The following is a 17,564-nucleotide window of genomic DNA, read 5'->3' as shown; positions in this document are numbered from 1 at the left end:
ACCCAAACACACAGGCCCTGAACCTGCAGGGCCTCCGGGAGAGACTGAGCAAAGGACGAGGAAAGCACTCCCAAGGAAACTTGTTCCTCCTCTCCCCGCAGACACAGACTGGCCAGCCAGTGCGGGGAGAGGGGCGGGAGGGAGTGGGGGAAGGGCTCCGGGAAGGACGGGAGGAAGTGGAGGGGAGGGGAGGGGTAAGGGAGGAGGCTGCAGTTGGTGAAACTCCTCTGCCTCGGCTCTTCTCATTGCTTGCTCCTCTCCTTCACGCAGACACCCGGACCTCCCCTGGGCGCCAGCTCCAGGGCTCCAACGGGTCCAGAGACAAGCCGGGTTTATTTTTCCTTTCTGGAAATTGGCTTTGGTGTGTGCTTCCCTCCCACGCACCTCCCCCCCCTCTTTTCCTCCCTCCTTTGAGACATGGCTCGGGCAGTGGCTCCTGGAAGAGGAACAAGTGTGGGAAAAGAGAGAGGAAACCGAAGCTAAATGACAGGATGCAGGAGACTTGAGACACAAGAAGAGAAGCGTAGCTCTCGGAAGAAGTCACTGCCTCACTGCTTTTCTTTCTCCAAGAGGGACTGAGGATTTTACAGCTCTGGGCGGATTTGAGAGCTTTGGATTGTTTAGATTCCCCCTTTTGCTCTGTTTTCCCCGCCCGTCCTTGTTCTCTCGAACCTGCTTGGGGATCCGTCGTAGGGAGAATGGAGAGGAGGCTGCTGCTCTTTGGCGCCGCGCTCACCCTCGCCCTCGCCCAGGCCAGCGCTTTTCGCAACGGTAAGTGACAGGCGGAGGCGCTCGAGACAGCGCCCGCCCTGGGCTCAGGGCTGCCGGGTCCGGCCGGGCTTGGTTTCCCGCCCAGCTACGATTCCTGCGGCGCTGTTGGGATGAACCCGGAGTAGCCACTTCATGGGCGAAGGAAACTTTTATCCAGGCGGAGAAATAAAGAAATCAGATCGGTCGGTTAAGGGCAGGAATATTTTAAGCCTTCTGTCTCCCTCCTGAAGTTTGTGGTCTGGCTATGGGGGTTTTCCTATCTCTGCTACAAGGTAGCTCTGCCTACCTTCCCAGATCAACACACCAATTACCTTAATAATGTTTCCTCCCAAAGGCAATTAGATGAGACACCCTTTCAAAAATCTATGGCTGTTGAAAGTGAATGAAGGCTTTACCAGTACTCCCTGTTCTCTTCTGCTCCCTTAACTGTTTCCTCTGGTGGGTGCCTCTAAGAGATAGCGGTTGGTTGATTGATGGAACTCCTCCCGCCTTTGTAAATCGTCCCTAATCCGTCTGGAGCATGAATAAAAGTTACAGTGTCAATACAGGAATCTGATGTATACAGTGTAGGCACCAGGATATCTGAAAATCCCGAACCTAGCTGAAGCTTCCACTGAGCTTTACAACGACTCACTGTTAAATAAATGGAACACTGTGCTGTGGTATAAACAGTATCCTGTAACCTAAATAATGTGTTTTAATTTGTGATCTGATTGTAGGCATGTTTCATTTACCCTGTGAAGTTAAGGATATGAAATTATCTTTACAGTGAGTCTTCAGCAATTATTATTAACTAATGATCAAATATTTACTCCTTGGGTGGTGAAGGCTTGGGGAGGGGCAATGTGAGAAAAAGGGATATGTAATAGTTTCAACAATAAAGATTTATAAACATATATATATTTACTCTGGTTTAGATTTCAATCAAAGTAATTAGAAGAAAAGCCCATCCACTACTTACTGTAGTATATTGTTTTAACAAGAGACCATAAGGGGAGGGTGTTCAGACCAGGAGGGATTTAAATCCTATCTTTATGATGGAAGTTAATCTCTCTAATATGCTTTTTGGGGGTTTTGTGATTGAAGCTATAAATTTCGTCCCCACAGCTCCTAAGTAGTGTTCTGAAAGATAGGCTTGGAAACAAAACACGCGCACACACACACACACACACACACACACACACACACAACTGCAAATGCAGAGTTCAATTTAGTACTGAACCTGGGGTCGTGGTATATTTTTATAATTTGGTAGGGGATAAAATAACACTCTCCTCCAATTGAAGATAACACTCTCCTCCAATTGAAGGAGCTCAGGTGGTTAGACTTTAGAAATTACAGAAACTCACCCTCCCCAACTCCTGAGAATAAATCAGTAGCGATGTTCACAGGATGGATTTGAAACCTAATGCAAATAGCTTTCAGACTTGAGGTTGTGACCCCTCTCTATCTCTCTCTCTCTCCAAGGTGTCCCCCCAAATGTATACACACTTTAACAGCTGATAGTTCAATTTTGAAAATGAAATGTATTTTAATAAGCACTGCCTTTATAATTATTCAAAGTCTGTGCATACATTTTTGGATACCCTATATATGTTATAAATGTGTGTATATATGTATATATATATATTTTTTCCTTAGCAGAAATCTGGGGGATACTAGGAACCTGAGCTTGAGTTGGTAAGCTTGATAAGTTAAAGCCATGTTGCTATGCTTGCAGTGACCACAACTTCAGTAGCTCAGCAGACCTCTTAAAGCCATGTCCACCTCCTGTGAGTCCCAGTGTCTGCTAAATTAATTCATTAACCTTATTTAGGACTAATGGTCCAGAGTCATTAGAAATTGCTCTTTCTTAATCAACTGCTAGAGAGATTGAACAGAGCCAGGGAGTCTAGCAGTCCACATTATCTTATTACACTGTCACTTTCTCAGAAGTCACAGATTAAAGAGCTCTGGTGTGGTACTGAGGCCACCTAAATGTCTCTGCAGTGACTCTGTCGAGTAACTAGAAGCAGTACTGTTTTATTTCACTCCTCTAACAGATAACAGACTATGCCATGATATCCGTACAGAGCTGGAGGAGACTTAATGAGATGGGGTCACTTTCCAAGTTTTTTTGCACATTTTAAATAAAGTAAGAGCCTGGGTAGAATCACACAACAACTTCCAATATGATCATTAGCTGAGATTCTGAACTCCAGTTGCAACATCATTTCTTCTGGGCAAATCTTAAGCTTTTAAAAGCCAAGGCAGAGGTAATCAGTGTGCCATTTCTAGTCTAAGAAACATAGAAACATCTAGCAATTGAGGAAAACAATATAATTCATATTGTCTTCTTTTTAATTTATGGGAAATGATTTCTGTAATGCATGTAGCTTTATGCATTTTTGATGTGCACTTTATCTTTCATTTCCATTTGACCTGGTTTTCCTGTAATAAAATTCTGTAGATTTGTAAATTCATGCTGAGAGCAAAGAATGCTATTCTCTTTCCACAGGGAATCTATTAGATGCAATATTAAAATCTATATATACCATTATTGAAATTTTGTGATTGATAGGCTTATATGTTTCACTGCTTTCATACCTGTTCCTCTTTCATAGTTTATTCACTGAATTTTTATTGCTCAAAATTAAGCATCAATAAATGCGGCTGCATTTCAGGCTGAGTATGAAATCCATCATAAAAAGTGACAATGAGAATCTATGCTGAACAAGAAATCAGCCTGGAGACTGGTTTATTTAATTAATGAATCACTTCAGCATTTGGGTTTTTTTTGCAATGAAAGCTCAAAAAGAGTTAGCTCACCTTTCCCAGAATGTGAGAATGGGGCTTACCATATGTATTATCAGACAGATCTTAGTGTGGTGGATTTTTTCAACATGTAGATAATTGGAATTATTTTTCTTCTGCCCCATTATTTTGATCTGGTCTCCCAGCCCCAGCAACTTTACTTGGAGAAATAGAGTAGAATTATTTCTGCTTCACCAAATAGACTTTGTTCTGTGTTAATCTGAATGGAGCAGAGATAACACACAATCACTTAGATTTATGGGCAGATAAAACAACAGAAAAGGTTTGTCTTGTAAGCCAATCCCCACTGACCAATGACACAGACCAAGCTTATCATCAAAAGCTACAGAAGGGTTCCAATAGCATTATGTAGTCACCTTTCACTTAGAACTTGCTACTTAATTCGATTACACTTCTTTGGGGATAATTAAGTCTAGCAGAAGCTCCCTGGAACCCTGTTAACATCCATTGAGGGGACTCCATGTTTTTAATGCTAGAAGACCTTTGTCTTGGGACAGAAGTTTGTGGGGGTGGGGTGGTGGGGATCCAGTCATTTTAGATCTCAGTTCACTTTCCTCCTGATCCAACCTTCCCTGGGATCAAAGAGCATCCTTGGTGGGGCGTTACTATCTGTATACGCGCCACCTGAAGGACCTGCAGGGGTCAGAATTCTCCATACGAAGTTATGGGGTGTTCAATAGCTGGTAATTTACATACAAAGCTAGAGTACCTAACTGGTTGTGAGGGGAAAGATCTACTAAAATGTTATTTTCATTACAGATAAATGTGGCAATACTATAAAAATTGAAAACCCCGGGTACCTTACATCTCCTGGTTATCCTCATTCTTATCACCCAAGTGAAAAATGTGAATGGTTGATTCAGGCTCCAGAACCATACCAGAGAATTATGATCAACTTCAACCCTCACTTTGATTTGGAGGACCGAGACTGCAAGTAAGTAAGAGCGTTATTTGAACGGGGCACCACAGCACCATCTAGTGGTCGCGATGTCTAACGGGGCATCCTGAGTGTACAATCTGGGATATAAATGGATCCAGGGGGCATTCCAGTCTAGGCCCGATTACATGTCAGTGGGTATGGAAATTAAATTATGTTAAGTGATTTCTGAGTTTCCCAAACTAGGAAGGTTATATTTAAATGTGCAATCGCTCATATTATTTTTCCTGTTAACACTTTTGGTTTTGAAATATGTATACATGTGTCTTCCCTCCATCCCCACCTGGAAAGGAGAACTAGAAACCCAAACTTTCATTTGAGTTTTTATTAAATATTGGGAGTTACTAACATTTGTGGCATTGAAAGACAGTAAGATTGGATATTTTTGTGACAAATCTGTGGCACATTTTGTAATTTAAGAACTATCTTATTGGCATGACAAAAGAAAATTGTCATTGAAAATAAAAGGAATATAGGGTAAGTTGGATAAGGGGATTTTTATGGTGGATAAATGATTGCAAATCTTTTATTGAAGATGAGTAAAATAATTATTAATGCACAATGAGTAAAATGAGACTCAAATATGAATCAGTATTTCATTCATCTGTTTTAGTTTTGCTATCTCCTTCTAATTATTAAGTTATGAAGCATTGTTAAGTTATTATGCCAGATTTCATTATTATGAAAACAGTCGCACTATAGAGTCTAAATTATATTTCCCCACTTTATGTGAACAAACTGGTGTTCAGTTTTCCACAGTATGGAAGGGAAGTGTTGACATTGCAGGCAGCAGTCCACAAAGAGCCAGATTTACTCTTCTCTCTGGACAGCCAACAGACCCCCATCTCTGTTTTGTCCACATCATCCCACTCTGCCCTACTGCTCATGGTGTATTCTCCAGAGATTTGAAGCTGAATATCAATTTTTAATGAAGTTTAGACATATAAATAGTTTGAACAAAGGAAAACAATCTAGTTAAATCTGAATTCTAAAGTGTCTCTCAGGGATATGTTTCCCAAGTTTTAAAATGGGTCAGTTTGATATCATTGTATATAATCTATATAGATTACTACTTTCACTGGATATCAACATTATTATGTAGGCACACTCATTATTAAAAGTATTCTATCTGAAAACACATAACTCTTTTAGGAAAGAACAGAGTAATCTGAAAACATTCCCACCTGTAGTAAGTCCTCAATAGCATGTTGAGTTGGTGGGGTAAACTAATTTTTCATGGACAGGGTATTGACTTCATCTGGTTAACTAGAATGTTAACTCAATATTCTAGTGCACACAGAATTAGCAATTCATATACTGTTGATCAATTTCCAAGTAATCAGCATACACTATAGTACAATAGAATTATGCTGATTCTAATTTAATCTTTGTCCTGTGATTCAGAGGTGCTTCAGGATATTAAATTGACTTTTTAAATCTTGTATGAAAGTTGTCATTAATAGAATGTTACAGTGACTGCTAAGAAACAGAGCTTATTGTATTTTGGGGGGGGGTCAATATTCTGTATGGTGGTTTTTACATTGTCAATCACCTAGATAGCCTAGAGACTTGTTTCTATTTTATTTTTGCTTTTTGACAATACTTAAACTGCTATAGGACATGTTTTTAAGAAACGCTGATAAAACATATTCAAGAAATGAAATTATTCTCCAAAATAAGGTGCTATTAAATTTCAATAAACTCACATTTACTAATTCCTGATCTGAAAATCATGACCATGTGTATGTGTAATATAATAGTTAAAGAATTCAGAATACTCAGTGGTTATTAGCAGTGGTGTGCTGGTAAATGTTTGACAATTTCTGTAGTATAAATACTCCCTCCATGGCCAATTTTAAACTACCCTTGCGATGTCACTCTGCACAGAGTTGCAAAGAGATGTCTACAGTTGGTTCTTGTGAGCTGGTGCAAGCCAACTCCAGGACACAACTGGAGTGGAAATGTAAGAAAGGGAAGCCAGTTGAGTGTGTTAATATACATAAAGTGCTTACAGCAGTGTCTGGCACACAGTAAGCCTTAAATATTTGCCATACCATGGTGTGAGGTAGGATATGGTGGGATTTTAGTTAGTTTTCTTTTTTAAGATGAGAAGAAAACCGGTAATTGTATTTTCAAGGGAGAGACAATTTTAGTGATGTTAGCAAGGTAGTTCAATAAACTGATGTGGCCAAGAATATTGTTTCTGTAATTATGATGGTGATATTTTTTAATGCTAGAGTAAGGTGATTTCTTAATTATGGTAACTGAGAGTTTGTTCTCTGTGAAGGTGCCATTTCCTAGCCAGTCTTGAAAGTCTATTTTTAGCCTGATGAAGTCAATGAACGTTGTGGCATGGAAAGTATCTTTGTGCCATGTTTTGAAGTATTGTTATCTGATCATTTTATCAATGAAAATTCAAAAAACAATATTGATAAACCAACTTAGGACATTGTAGTTTCTATTTTTTCAGGTTGCTCCACATGATTACTAGTTATTGTTGAAGGTTGTAGTTGAAATTCTACAAATGGCGGCAGAATTCTTATCTCCTTTTGAAAAGGCTGTGAGAAGAATCAACAGCTTTATATTTTGTGGGGGGAGGCGGTAGAATTTCCTACAAAACGTGGAAACCACCAGAAACTCGTGGAACAACAAATTCATAGACTTCAAAAGTTTATGTTAGATGCACAAAAACATAACTTTTGGGTTCTGGTGGGTTTTGTGTTTGTTTTTTTAAATTTCTATTAGGCTACTTCCAAAATTGTATTTGAAATGGTACAAAACTAGTTATAATAAATCAATTCAGAAGTCTTTTGGTCATTATTCTTGGTAAGAGCAAACTGTTGTCTTGAGATATTTTCTTTCCCTTTCTCAGCTATATTATATGTACTTGTACCAATGTCATAAGGTTACTGTAGTGGATAATGAGATAGTGGATATGAGAGCCCTTTGAAAAGTTAAAAGTTCCCCTCAAAAGAAGTTATCATTTAAAAAAAAATTTTATTGATTTCAGAGAGGAAGGGGAAGGGAGAGATAGATAGAAACATCAATGATGAGAGAAAATCATTGATTGGTTGCCTTCTGCACTCCCCACTCCCCACTGCAGATCAAGCCCAAAACCGGGGCATGTGCCCTTGACCAGAATTGAACCGGGGACCCTTCATTCCGCAGGCTGACTATCTATCAACTGAGCCAAACCAGCTAGGGCAAGACATTATCATTTTTTACAATATCTTTACAACTGGATGATTGTTAGAACATTTGGAAATATAAAGTTAAGCATATGTCTAACTGAATATATCGATCTAGTAATGGGATGATCATGTAATACACCCCACATTTTCTCTTGATATCATCAGTATTTGTGTAGTCAACTTTCACCACGTGAAAGCTCAAGAAATAAATTCCTGAGCGCATTTACTTATTGAGAAACATCCTTGAGAGCCAAGTAAACAATTATTTTTCTGTAAGGTATAGAGGTGGATAAGTAATAAAATAGATTAGTTATGGTAAACCAAATTTTCATTTAAATTTTACTGTTTTATTTGTAATTAAATAAATAAACTGCTTCATAATTTTAACAATATAATTTATGATTTATTTATTACAACTTTTCATGTGTATAACACCAAGACTGACCCAATACAAAAGTGCATATTGGGATGGGGGAGGGTAAGGAGGTTGTTGTTTCCTTAGGGAAAAATAGTGTGCAGCTTGTGCTTATTAGTTTTAAAATGCAACAGTCTATGTTTATGCCACCACTGAATCAGTTTTCATTACAAATAAGCAGTGAAAAACAGAACACAGTATTATAACTTGCTGAATTCTTTTATTGAACAAGGGGTATTGATCAATCGTTCAGCAGAGTGTAAGTAGAACATCTGTCTGCAGGGCTAATTTTGTGCTAGGATTTCTGGCTTTATATACCGCCTGGTTTTATTGTTATGTTGATGTTGAGGGGGTTAGAGAATGTTCTGAGAGGAGAAGGTGTTAAGGAAATGGAAGGAATGATAAGTTCTCTTCTTGGCATCAGAGAATGCTCCATGTTGTGAAGTGTGGTGCTGCAGACATCTTGAATCTCATAAAACTTTATATCTGCATAATAAACAAGAATGTCATTGATACGATAGAATTTATGGAACCTTTCCAGTTTCCCAGCAAGGCAACCTATCAGCATGATAATTTATAAGGGTTGTGACAAATACTGCTGAGTAAAGAGGTGTGTGGTTACATTCAGATCAGATGTCGTCATCTGGGGAGCAATAAAAATTTCACAGGCATTGGGTTAAAAACATTAAGAAAATTAATGTGAAGCTCCAGAAAAGAATCTAAAAAGATGACAGTGCTGGGGGAGAAAGCCCAGTAGTTGTCTTCTTACTGACAAGTTCCTGACTTTAGTGACTGATTGTCAGTGCTGTTTTGTGGGATTTTCACTAGGACACAAGGCTAGCATGCATAGATAAACAATTTGCTGAGTTCTGTATAGAATTTAAATCTCTTCTTTGTGTAACCAATAATATGTGTCTTTTTTCTAACTTAATGCAATCAAAGGAAGATTTCACTCTAGTAACTTCATATGAAGTTTAATTACAATAAACTTATAATTAAATAGATGAATTTCAAGTTTAGGAATTGTGTTACATCATTAATTGTTTCTTTAATGATACTTTAAAAAGTACCTACATTATTATAAACTTTGAAACACTGCTCTTTCATTTATTTTAATAGAATATAAACTCACTGAATAAAAATTAATCTGCCCTTTGTTTTTTGAATCTGATTATTTCCACAAATTTAATTATATAATGGTCTATTATTCATTTGTTGGCAATTTGGGAAATATAGGTTCTATTTATGGTTTCCCTAAGTAATATTTTCTGTTTTGGATTTATTCACTTTGTTTAGCATGGATTGTGACAATAGGTTAGGTTTTTAAAAGATTCATTAAAATATTATTTATCTTGATTCGTGAGTTCTATGGCCTTTTGTATCCAAGGCAAGTGCCTCACTCTAGTCCCAGTCTTGTGTTTTGGAGCATCACTTAGACCAAAACAAAGACCTTGTTTTATAGAAACCAGTGGATATTTTATGCTAAAATACCTCTCCATTTTCTATATGTAACATAGAAGTATATGTACTTTTAATTACAATATAATCTATATCTAGAAAAATATGCAAAGTAAGTGTAAAATTTGATAAAATTTTCAGTGCCACCACATTCATATAACCAACCCAGAGTAAAAATTCCCAGTTTCCTAGAAAAAGCCCCTATGTTCACTTTCAGTCACTAACCTTTGGCCTCAAGGGCAACTGCTTTCCTGACTTGTACAATTCCATTTTTATAAATTTCAAAATCAGACAAAACCATAGTTTTAACAGTCTGTATGTACTCTCCTTTCACTATAGTGCAATTCTGTGGAATTCAGATTAAAAATGTGCACTGTTCCCCACCTAATAAAAAAACAGAGTCCTACTGAGCATTTTCTAATTTTTTTCAGTGACTACTGTAGAAATACTTTGTATTTGTTGCATATATTATGGTTTGTAAAATTAAAGACAAAGTTTTCAGTCTGGAGCCTACTTTATCTGCAAGGCAAATTCTGAAAAAAATCTTTTTTGCTTTATATTTTCTCATATATTTCTTGCTGGTTTTAATCTCAAGTAACTTCCCAATATGGGCAATGTGAGCGGCACTGCCACCACCAAGCTCAATTCAGTTATAAAACTATTGAATGAGTAAGATTGAACCCTTCTCAGAACAACTGCTGACCCGCCTGCAGCATCCTTAGTTACTACTCAGGCAGATAATTATCTACATTTTTCCTTTTGATTTTCCCCCATTAGCACTGATTTTATTTGGACAGAACCCCATGTGTTTAATAACATTATTATTTTTTATTATTTGTTACTATAGGCAATCACATTTGATCATAATGAATTGAGTATTGGAAAGTTGTTTTGTGTTCAGCATTCCTATCATTCAAAAAACAAAAAGCAACCTTTATGAGAAGCTAAAAGGAAGGTTAGTTCAAATCTCAGATTGAATCAACATGTGCATGGCATTTCCAGATTTCGTTTTGGGGAGTAGGCACTTAAAATTTGATCCAAGTGAGACATATGCTTAAGCCAGCATGCATATTCTCAGCTCCTTTCTTTCCAGCATAAAATGTGATAGTTGCCTGCATGCTGACATATGTGCGTGTGTGTAAAAGAGGCTACAAAATAAACTTAACTAATTGCCGTTGTAGTATTCATCAAGGCTGATGATTAAGCCTGAAGAAGAACAAGAGACAAGATTAGTGTTCAGATCAGGTTCCAAATGCCTCATAATTGGGTGTTTGTAATCAATCCTGATTGTAGTAGTCAGTGACTTGGCATAACATAGCACCTTAAAAGAAGATTTTTCCTCCTAGTCTCTGATTGACTGAACTGTCTATGTCATTTAGGGATGGCATGATGGTATTACTCTCAGGCTGACTGTGATCCATGCCACACACATGCCTACTTATGGCTGACATCATTTAGTCTTTGCAGAGAGCTTAGGAGTGAACTACATTCATTCAGAACTCTGCTAAATTCTGCAGAAGAGCAGGGAGAGAAAAATATATTTTGGCTACTGTTCACTCAGTTGCTTTGTAATGTGGTTTTTCTCCTCATCAAGCCCAGGTCTATTGCACACATATCTTACATTTTTCTTGGTCAGCATGTTTTATCTCCTTTAACTTAAATAATCAGTGGAAAGTTTAGAAAGGAGTGATTGCAGCTGGTTCTGTCAGGTCCTCACTATTTGCTATCACGTCATTGATTAAGCACTACGTACATGGTCTTACTTATTCTTCCTATCATCCCCATCTTATAGATGGCAGCACTGAGGCTTAGAAAGAGTCTATTAACTGAGCCCAAATGCTCAGCTGCTGCACCCAATATCTTTCCACTTTTGTGACTGAAGGGGCTTGAGTTAGGCCTTTTGAATGAGAAAATTTTTATGAAATGTTGTCAACTAACTTTTTATTCAGGCAGCCATTGTCTTCTATCAAAAATCTCACACAGAAGTTTAAATATACACCAACTAATTCTGAGTAAGGATTTAATTTTTAAATGCTCAGTTCAAATTAAGTAAGCTCTGGTAAAAATTGTGCATGGAAACTCCCAAAGAATGGGTGGTTTCTACTTAGTCGAAATTTGTCTTAATTTAGGTATGACATCCTAGGGGAAAATATCTGAATTCTGATCCTTTTTGTCAATGGAGTTTGAAAGCACAAAGCACATACAAATACAATAACCAGGCAGCATAAGGGCTGGACTTATACAATCCAAGGGATACATGAGATCCCAGCTGCATCCAGTGCTTCCTCACTGGCCTGGAACTAGTCTCTTCTAGGTCATTCCCATTTACTTAATTAATCTTAGGCAAATAGCCCCAAAGTTGCTCTCTTCCCCAGTTCCCCTATTTGGAACATGTTGATACAGCCCTTGTATTTGCCACTGGTGACTCAGTAAGTAAGGGTTAAAGAGAAAATGTTTGCTCAGGCACTGGGTTCCTGTGAGAAATAGAAGAGTGTTTTTTGAGAAGAAACAGATGCTTCAGAGTATTTTGTTTTTATCTGGTCACATTCTTGTATAATCAGTCAGCTAGGTTGGATGTAATGGCTTGTTGCTTCTGTGATGTCTGGCATTTCATGGAGAGATCAGCCAGTCCTGGGATGAAATAGGATCTAAATGTCTGCTTTTTCAAGTTCTTAAATTTCTCTAGAAGAGGCAGAAGTGGCAAATGCCAATCAATATGGTCATGATTCCAACTCCTTATCGGACTCTCCAACCAATGGATGCTACTAGCAGGGCAGCTATTGTATAAGATGTAAGGTGTTAATAAAATGGCATGGGGAAAAGTAAGATGTGGTCCAAATCTGAGTCCTAGATATGATTTAACAAAATTAAAAACACAAAATTCCCCAATTAAAGAAAAAGAGAACATGCTTTGACTCAAAGAAAATGAAGAACACAAACCCCCACATACTTGGTAGCACAGGTTGATTTTGTCTGATTTGGGATTATGTTATTTTTTAGATGTAGTGACACCTAGCTCAATTAGACCACTTTTTGACCTTTTATCTTGGTTAATACTTATCTGTTCATTCTTAATAACTTGAGAAAGTGGACATTTATTTGTTAACAAATTTGGACATGGAAAATACGATTACATTTTTAATTTCTGGATCAATCCATTTTTTTAAAAAAATGGGAGCCAATACAAATAACAAATCTTCATTAATTCGACAGTCTGACACTATTTGCACCTCTATTCTAACACTCATGTGTTTAGGTTCTTCCTTCAAATGGTACAATAAGGGTTTGTCTCCCTTTTGGGTGGCAAACTCTAGGAAGGTAGAAGCCATATCTTAAAAATTTCTACCATCCACAATTCAAAAGAATGTTTTTAATATAATAGGCACCAGTTTAACTGAACTGCACAGCTGACAATTTTATTGAAATTGAAATCTGATGATGAAGAATAAAGGGGGGGAACAGTATTTCCCTAAGTAGGGTCTGTGGTTCACAGTCAGCAACCTGGAGAATGCACAGCGAAATTAGGTGAAGGGACAATGAATGGGGCAATTTAGATAACTACTCAAGTCCTTTCAGCAAGGACTTCTGACAGCCTGGATATGGACATTCCCCAGTCCTCAACCACCTGTTCAGAGGCATCAGAACTGGAATTTTGGAGTCTCTGATTCTCAGGGGCACAGGCAAGGATCACAGATTGGCTGGAGATTGACAGAGCAAGGGGAGTAGGCTCTGCCACACAAATCACCTGCTCTCCCTCCACTGTGCATGTTTGGAATGGATTTCAGCCTCGCCTTTATTGGAACCAAAACTGACCTAGGAGCTTCTTCACTATTCGAGAGGTAGCACATAATTTTATTTTTCAATGAAGGTTGTTGACACTAGATCAGGGGTGGGCAACCCCTGGCACGCGTGCCAAACATGGCACGCCAGTAACTTTTGCTGGCACGCGAAATCCTCTCTTATAATCTTCCATTTACAATTGTGAATCTTTGTTCTCAGTGATGAATTTTGTTAAGTCTCATAATAGGAGTAGCCTGAAGGATGAAAGTAGTAGCTCGTGCATATCTCTGAAGGTCACGAAATATAAACCTGATGTAAAATCTCTGTCATCAGTGATTCAGCAGCAAAAGTCCCACTGATAATATCAAACAGAGTCATAAAGTTTTCTGTCGGACTATCAGTGTACATGTATACATTAAAAAATAAATGTATTTTTCATCATCATATACTGTGTTTTTGTCACTCGAATGAATTTATTATTTCTTCAAGGTTCTTCACATACATACACCTTAAGAGATATCAAGTAGGCATAACATGTTCTCAAAAAATTAGGGTTGGCACGCAGAAGAATTTTGAGTCAGAGATTTTGCTGGTTTTGGCATGCACTCACAAAAAGGTTGCCCACCCCTGCACTAGATGAAGGGAATTTGGAATTTAGCACTAATTAGAATTTCTCTTCTTTTTTTTTCCCCAACGATAATGTTTTGCATTTCCCTTATCCTTTATTTCAGTGTCAATTTCTTTGTCCCTGGCTAGGGACACTACTGAATAATGGTTAGGATATACTGGTTTAGTCCTTTAAGACACAGCCTCATTTTCCTCTTTAGCTCTTATAGCATCATACCTGATATGTGTTTGACTTCATTAACAGGGGCTGGGGATTTCTGATTGTCTGGAGACTGTGCTAGAAGCTCCATGTGAAAAAGTGTTCTGGTGAGAATTAGGGACATGGGTTATAATTGCATTTCTGCCATTCATTCACATCTGTGAGATGAGACACAGTTTATATAGGTTGTGTTGAAATCTATGAATGGCTTGATTATGGCACCATTAATACCATGGTTTTGAAAATGTTAACCAGTGCATCTCAGTAAGATGTAACAACATAAGGGTCTGATGGAGGAATATGATCTAAACACAGCTTTAATTCATCTTTTATGCTTCTCTTTCCAAAGGAAAAAAAAAGCTTTCTTTCCTCTACCTATCTCAATAACAGTGTTGATGAAATAATGTAGGGGAAGCATGTTATGACTACAAGAGCAACATGTTAAATAAAGCCTAGGTATCACTATAAAAGGAAGTGCATCAGCAGGTTTTTGTTCCTTAAAATAAGTTCAGACGGTAAACAATAATATCTGCATCCTTAAGAGGAGCCACTGATAAATATCTCAAAGCACAGCATGTATCCAGGACAGAGATGATATCTAATGCTCAGCATGTATTCAACCAACAAGGATTTCTAAATGTCTTATATAGTTAGCTGCCTTGTTAAGTATGTTATAATTGCAGTCTTGTAAAAATCTATATGATGGAGTTTCTGGAAAATCTCAGGAAAGAGGCTAGCTCAGTGTCACAAACTTGATAAATAGCACTGATGGCTTCAAAAAATCATTATTTTCCCAAGTGTGCCTGAGAACTTATAAACATATTCAGAATATTCAGACACTAATCCAGCCAGTACTTTAAGGCTAAAACCAATACCATGGTGGCTAATACAGCAAAGATGTCAGTCCTTTCCAATAATTTAAGCCAAATAGTCCCATTATATTAATGTTCAAGAAAGAGGAAACTGTGGATTTTGTAGTATAAATTCATAGAGAAAAGCAGCTGCGAAAATAAATGTTTTTAAATTGATGTTCCATCCCAATCTCATCCCTTTCCCTCTGTCTCTAGTTGCCCTGGGTCTTTTAACCCTTCTGTCTCCTTCCCTCCTTTCTGTTTGTGACAGATTTCCTGCTAGTGAGGGCATTCTCAGTGGCTGCAATGAAGAGCTTGCCCACAGGAAGGCCCTCAGGGCAGTGGCAGAGAAGAGATTACTTTTTTAATCCCTTCTCCCACCTCACCTTTATGATACAGTTGTATCTGCAGCCTCTCAAAGTACCCTCAGCTCTATTTTCATTTGAAATGTCTTTCGGTGTGTGTGGCTGGGAGCTCCTGAAGAAGGGGTTTGCTTTTCCTTCTTGTGGGACCATAATGGGCCTCCAGGGGTCAAATAGGCTCTGTACGACTTTCCCACACATGGGAAAGTGTAAGAATTCCTCCTTGGACATTGTTATCCACCAAAAAGTTTTCATCTCTCTTTCTCTTTTCTATCAAGGGTATTGAACATGGTGTCTACACTCTAGAACTTTCTTGCTAACCTCTTTTCAGCACAACTTTTTGCCTCCTCCAGTTGACTGAAACTGCTTGCTTCAATGTTATACTTCAGTCACCCTTCTAAGGCCCCAAACCATTGGCCCTAACTTCTTCAACCTTTGTACAAGTCATACACAATTGGCTACTCTCCACTCATGGGAGCTTTATTCTTTCCTGCATCTTATCATCTTGTGCCATCTTTATATCCTCTCCAGTTCTTTGACTACTTGTGTTTTTGGCCAGTTTCTCTTTCTTCTCCCACCCTTAAACATGGGCATTTGATAAGGTATTGCTTTATCCCAAGTGTCTTCTCCCTGAATTATCTTTTGGATATTAGCCAGTTAGCTCAGATAATACCTAAAATTCTGTCCAGCCCTAGATTTGACTTAGGCATTGGACTTAAACTTCTAAATTCTTTCTGAATGATGTTGACTGCCTGGATATATAAACCATTGTCATGAATGAAAAATCAAATTGCATTCCTCCCTTTAAAATGACTTCTGCATTTATTATTTTTATTGTTGATTGCTTCCTTTTCTATTTATTCAAATTTGAAATTCTGGATCATCTCTGATTCCTTTTTAAAAAATATATATTTTTATTGATTTCAGAAAGGAAGGGAGAGGGAGAGAGAGATAGAAACATCAATGATGAGAGATAATCATTGATTGGCTGCCTCCTTCACACCCACACTGGACATGGAGCCTACAATCGGTAATGTCCCTCACATCTATCTTTTCTGTTAGATTTCTATTCTACCACTCAAATTCTGACTTTGTAACCTATCCTTGGTACAATTGCATTAGCCTCCTCAAGTGCTTTCCCTCATTTCTCCTCTCTGCTTAAAAACATTGAAAGTTCCCCATTTTCTCCTTGCTTCTGCCTGTTCTTCTCAACCTTCCTCGATGTAGCTCCCACCTGTTATCTGCCCTATCCCCTGGAATTCCCCTATATATTTCACCAAAATGCTCACCTTGTAGTTCTTCAGACTCATCCTTGTTCTCCTACTTCATGCCTAGTTGAAGGGTGTTTCCCTGTCAAAACATTGCACATCATCCTTGTTTTTTTCTGAAGTTATGCTTCCTTCATAAAGCCATTGCTGACAACCAACTACCAATTAAATGTGGTCTCTTGTTCTCTGTCTTCTGACACGCTCAAGAACTGTGTCTATGCATCATTCATGTTCCTTACAATATTCTGAATTATGTTATAATCATTGGTATTCTACTACTCAGCAAACTAGTTCCTCAAGTTCTTAAGAACAGAGACTGATATGGTTTGCTAACACTTGCAGAGCCTATCAAAGTGCTTTGCCCAAAGTAGGTGCTTAATTAATATTTGCTGATTTGAACTGACCCACTGATATTTAACAGGTCTTCTCCAGCGTGTTCATCTAGCACAGAAGTATGAAATCAGCTTTTTAGGAAAAGTTGTAACTTAATCAGACAACAACAATGCACACATGAACTTCTCATTTACATGGTATACCCTTCATTTTCCTGGGTAATAGAGTAAAGCTTACATTTCTTCCTCTAAAAATCTCTCTTTTTAAAAACCTAGATTCCTATATGTAAGTAGTTTCAGCTAAATCTCAAAAAAATATGCAGAAAGCTTTGCTTTCTGTTTTACATTCCTCTTCATATTCTGCTTTGGAGTTAGAGGCATAAAATGTATTAACATTGTAGGCATATGTTCTGATTGCTGAGTATTTTCTGACATCCCCACAACTCTTGAGAGTTTGTGTCACAACTCTGTAAACTTTACCTATTGTATATTCATGTCTAGGCTTAAAATCAAACCACCTTTAAATAAATTTAACATAAATCATTTAGAGTCTTTTTCT

At 37.9% G+C, this 17,564-nt stretch overlaps 1 protein-coding gene across 1 annotated transcript in view; it reads left to right on the top strand.

The window, feature by feature from the left end:
- The first annotated feature begins 226 nt into the window (after positions 1 to 226).
- Positions 227 to 17,564, top strand: part of NRP1 (neuropilin 1) — a 179,006-nt gene continuing 161,668 nt past the window's right edge. Inside the window, exons 1-2 of the mRNA XM_023752176.1 lie at positions 227 to 771; positions 4,345 to 4,519. Coding sequence (XP_023607944.1) covers positions 699 to 771; positions 4,345 to 4,519 — 248 coding nt within the window. The 5' untranslated portion in view covers positions 227 to 698. The remainder of the gene's footprint in view (positions 772 to 4,344; positions 4,520 to 17,564) is intronic.

The sequence above is a fragment of the Myotis lucifugus genome, unplaced genomic scaffold (genome assembly GCF_000147115.1).
Source record: "Myotis lucifugus unplaced genomic scaffold, Myoluc2.0 scaffold_29, whole genome shotgun sequence".
In the NCBI taxonomy this organism is placed as follows: domain Eukaryota; kingdom Metazoa; phylum Chordata; class Mammalia; order Chiroptera; family Vespertilionidae; genus Myotis; species Myotis lucifugus.
The sequence above is the reverse complement of the archived record's forward strand: the minus strand, read 5'-3'. Positions and strand labels throughout refer to the sequence as shown.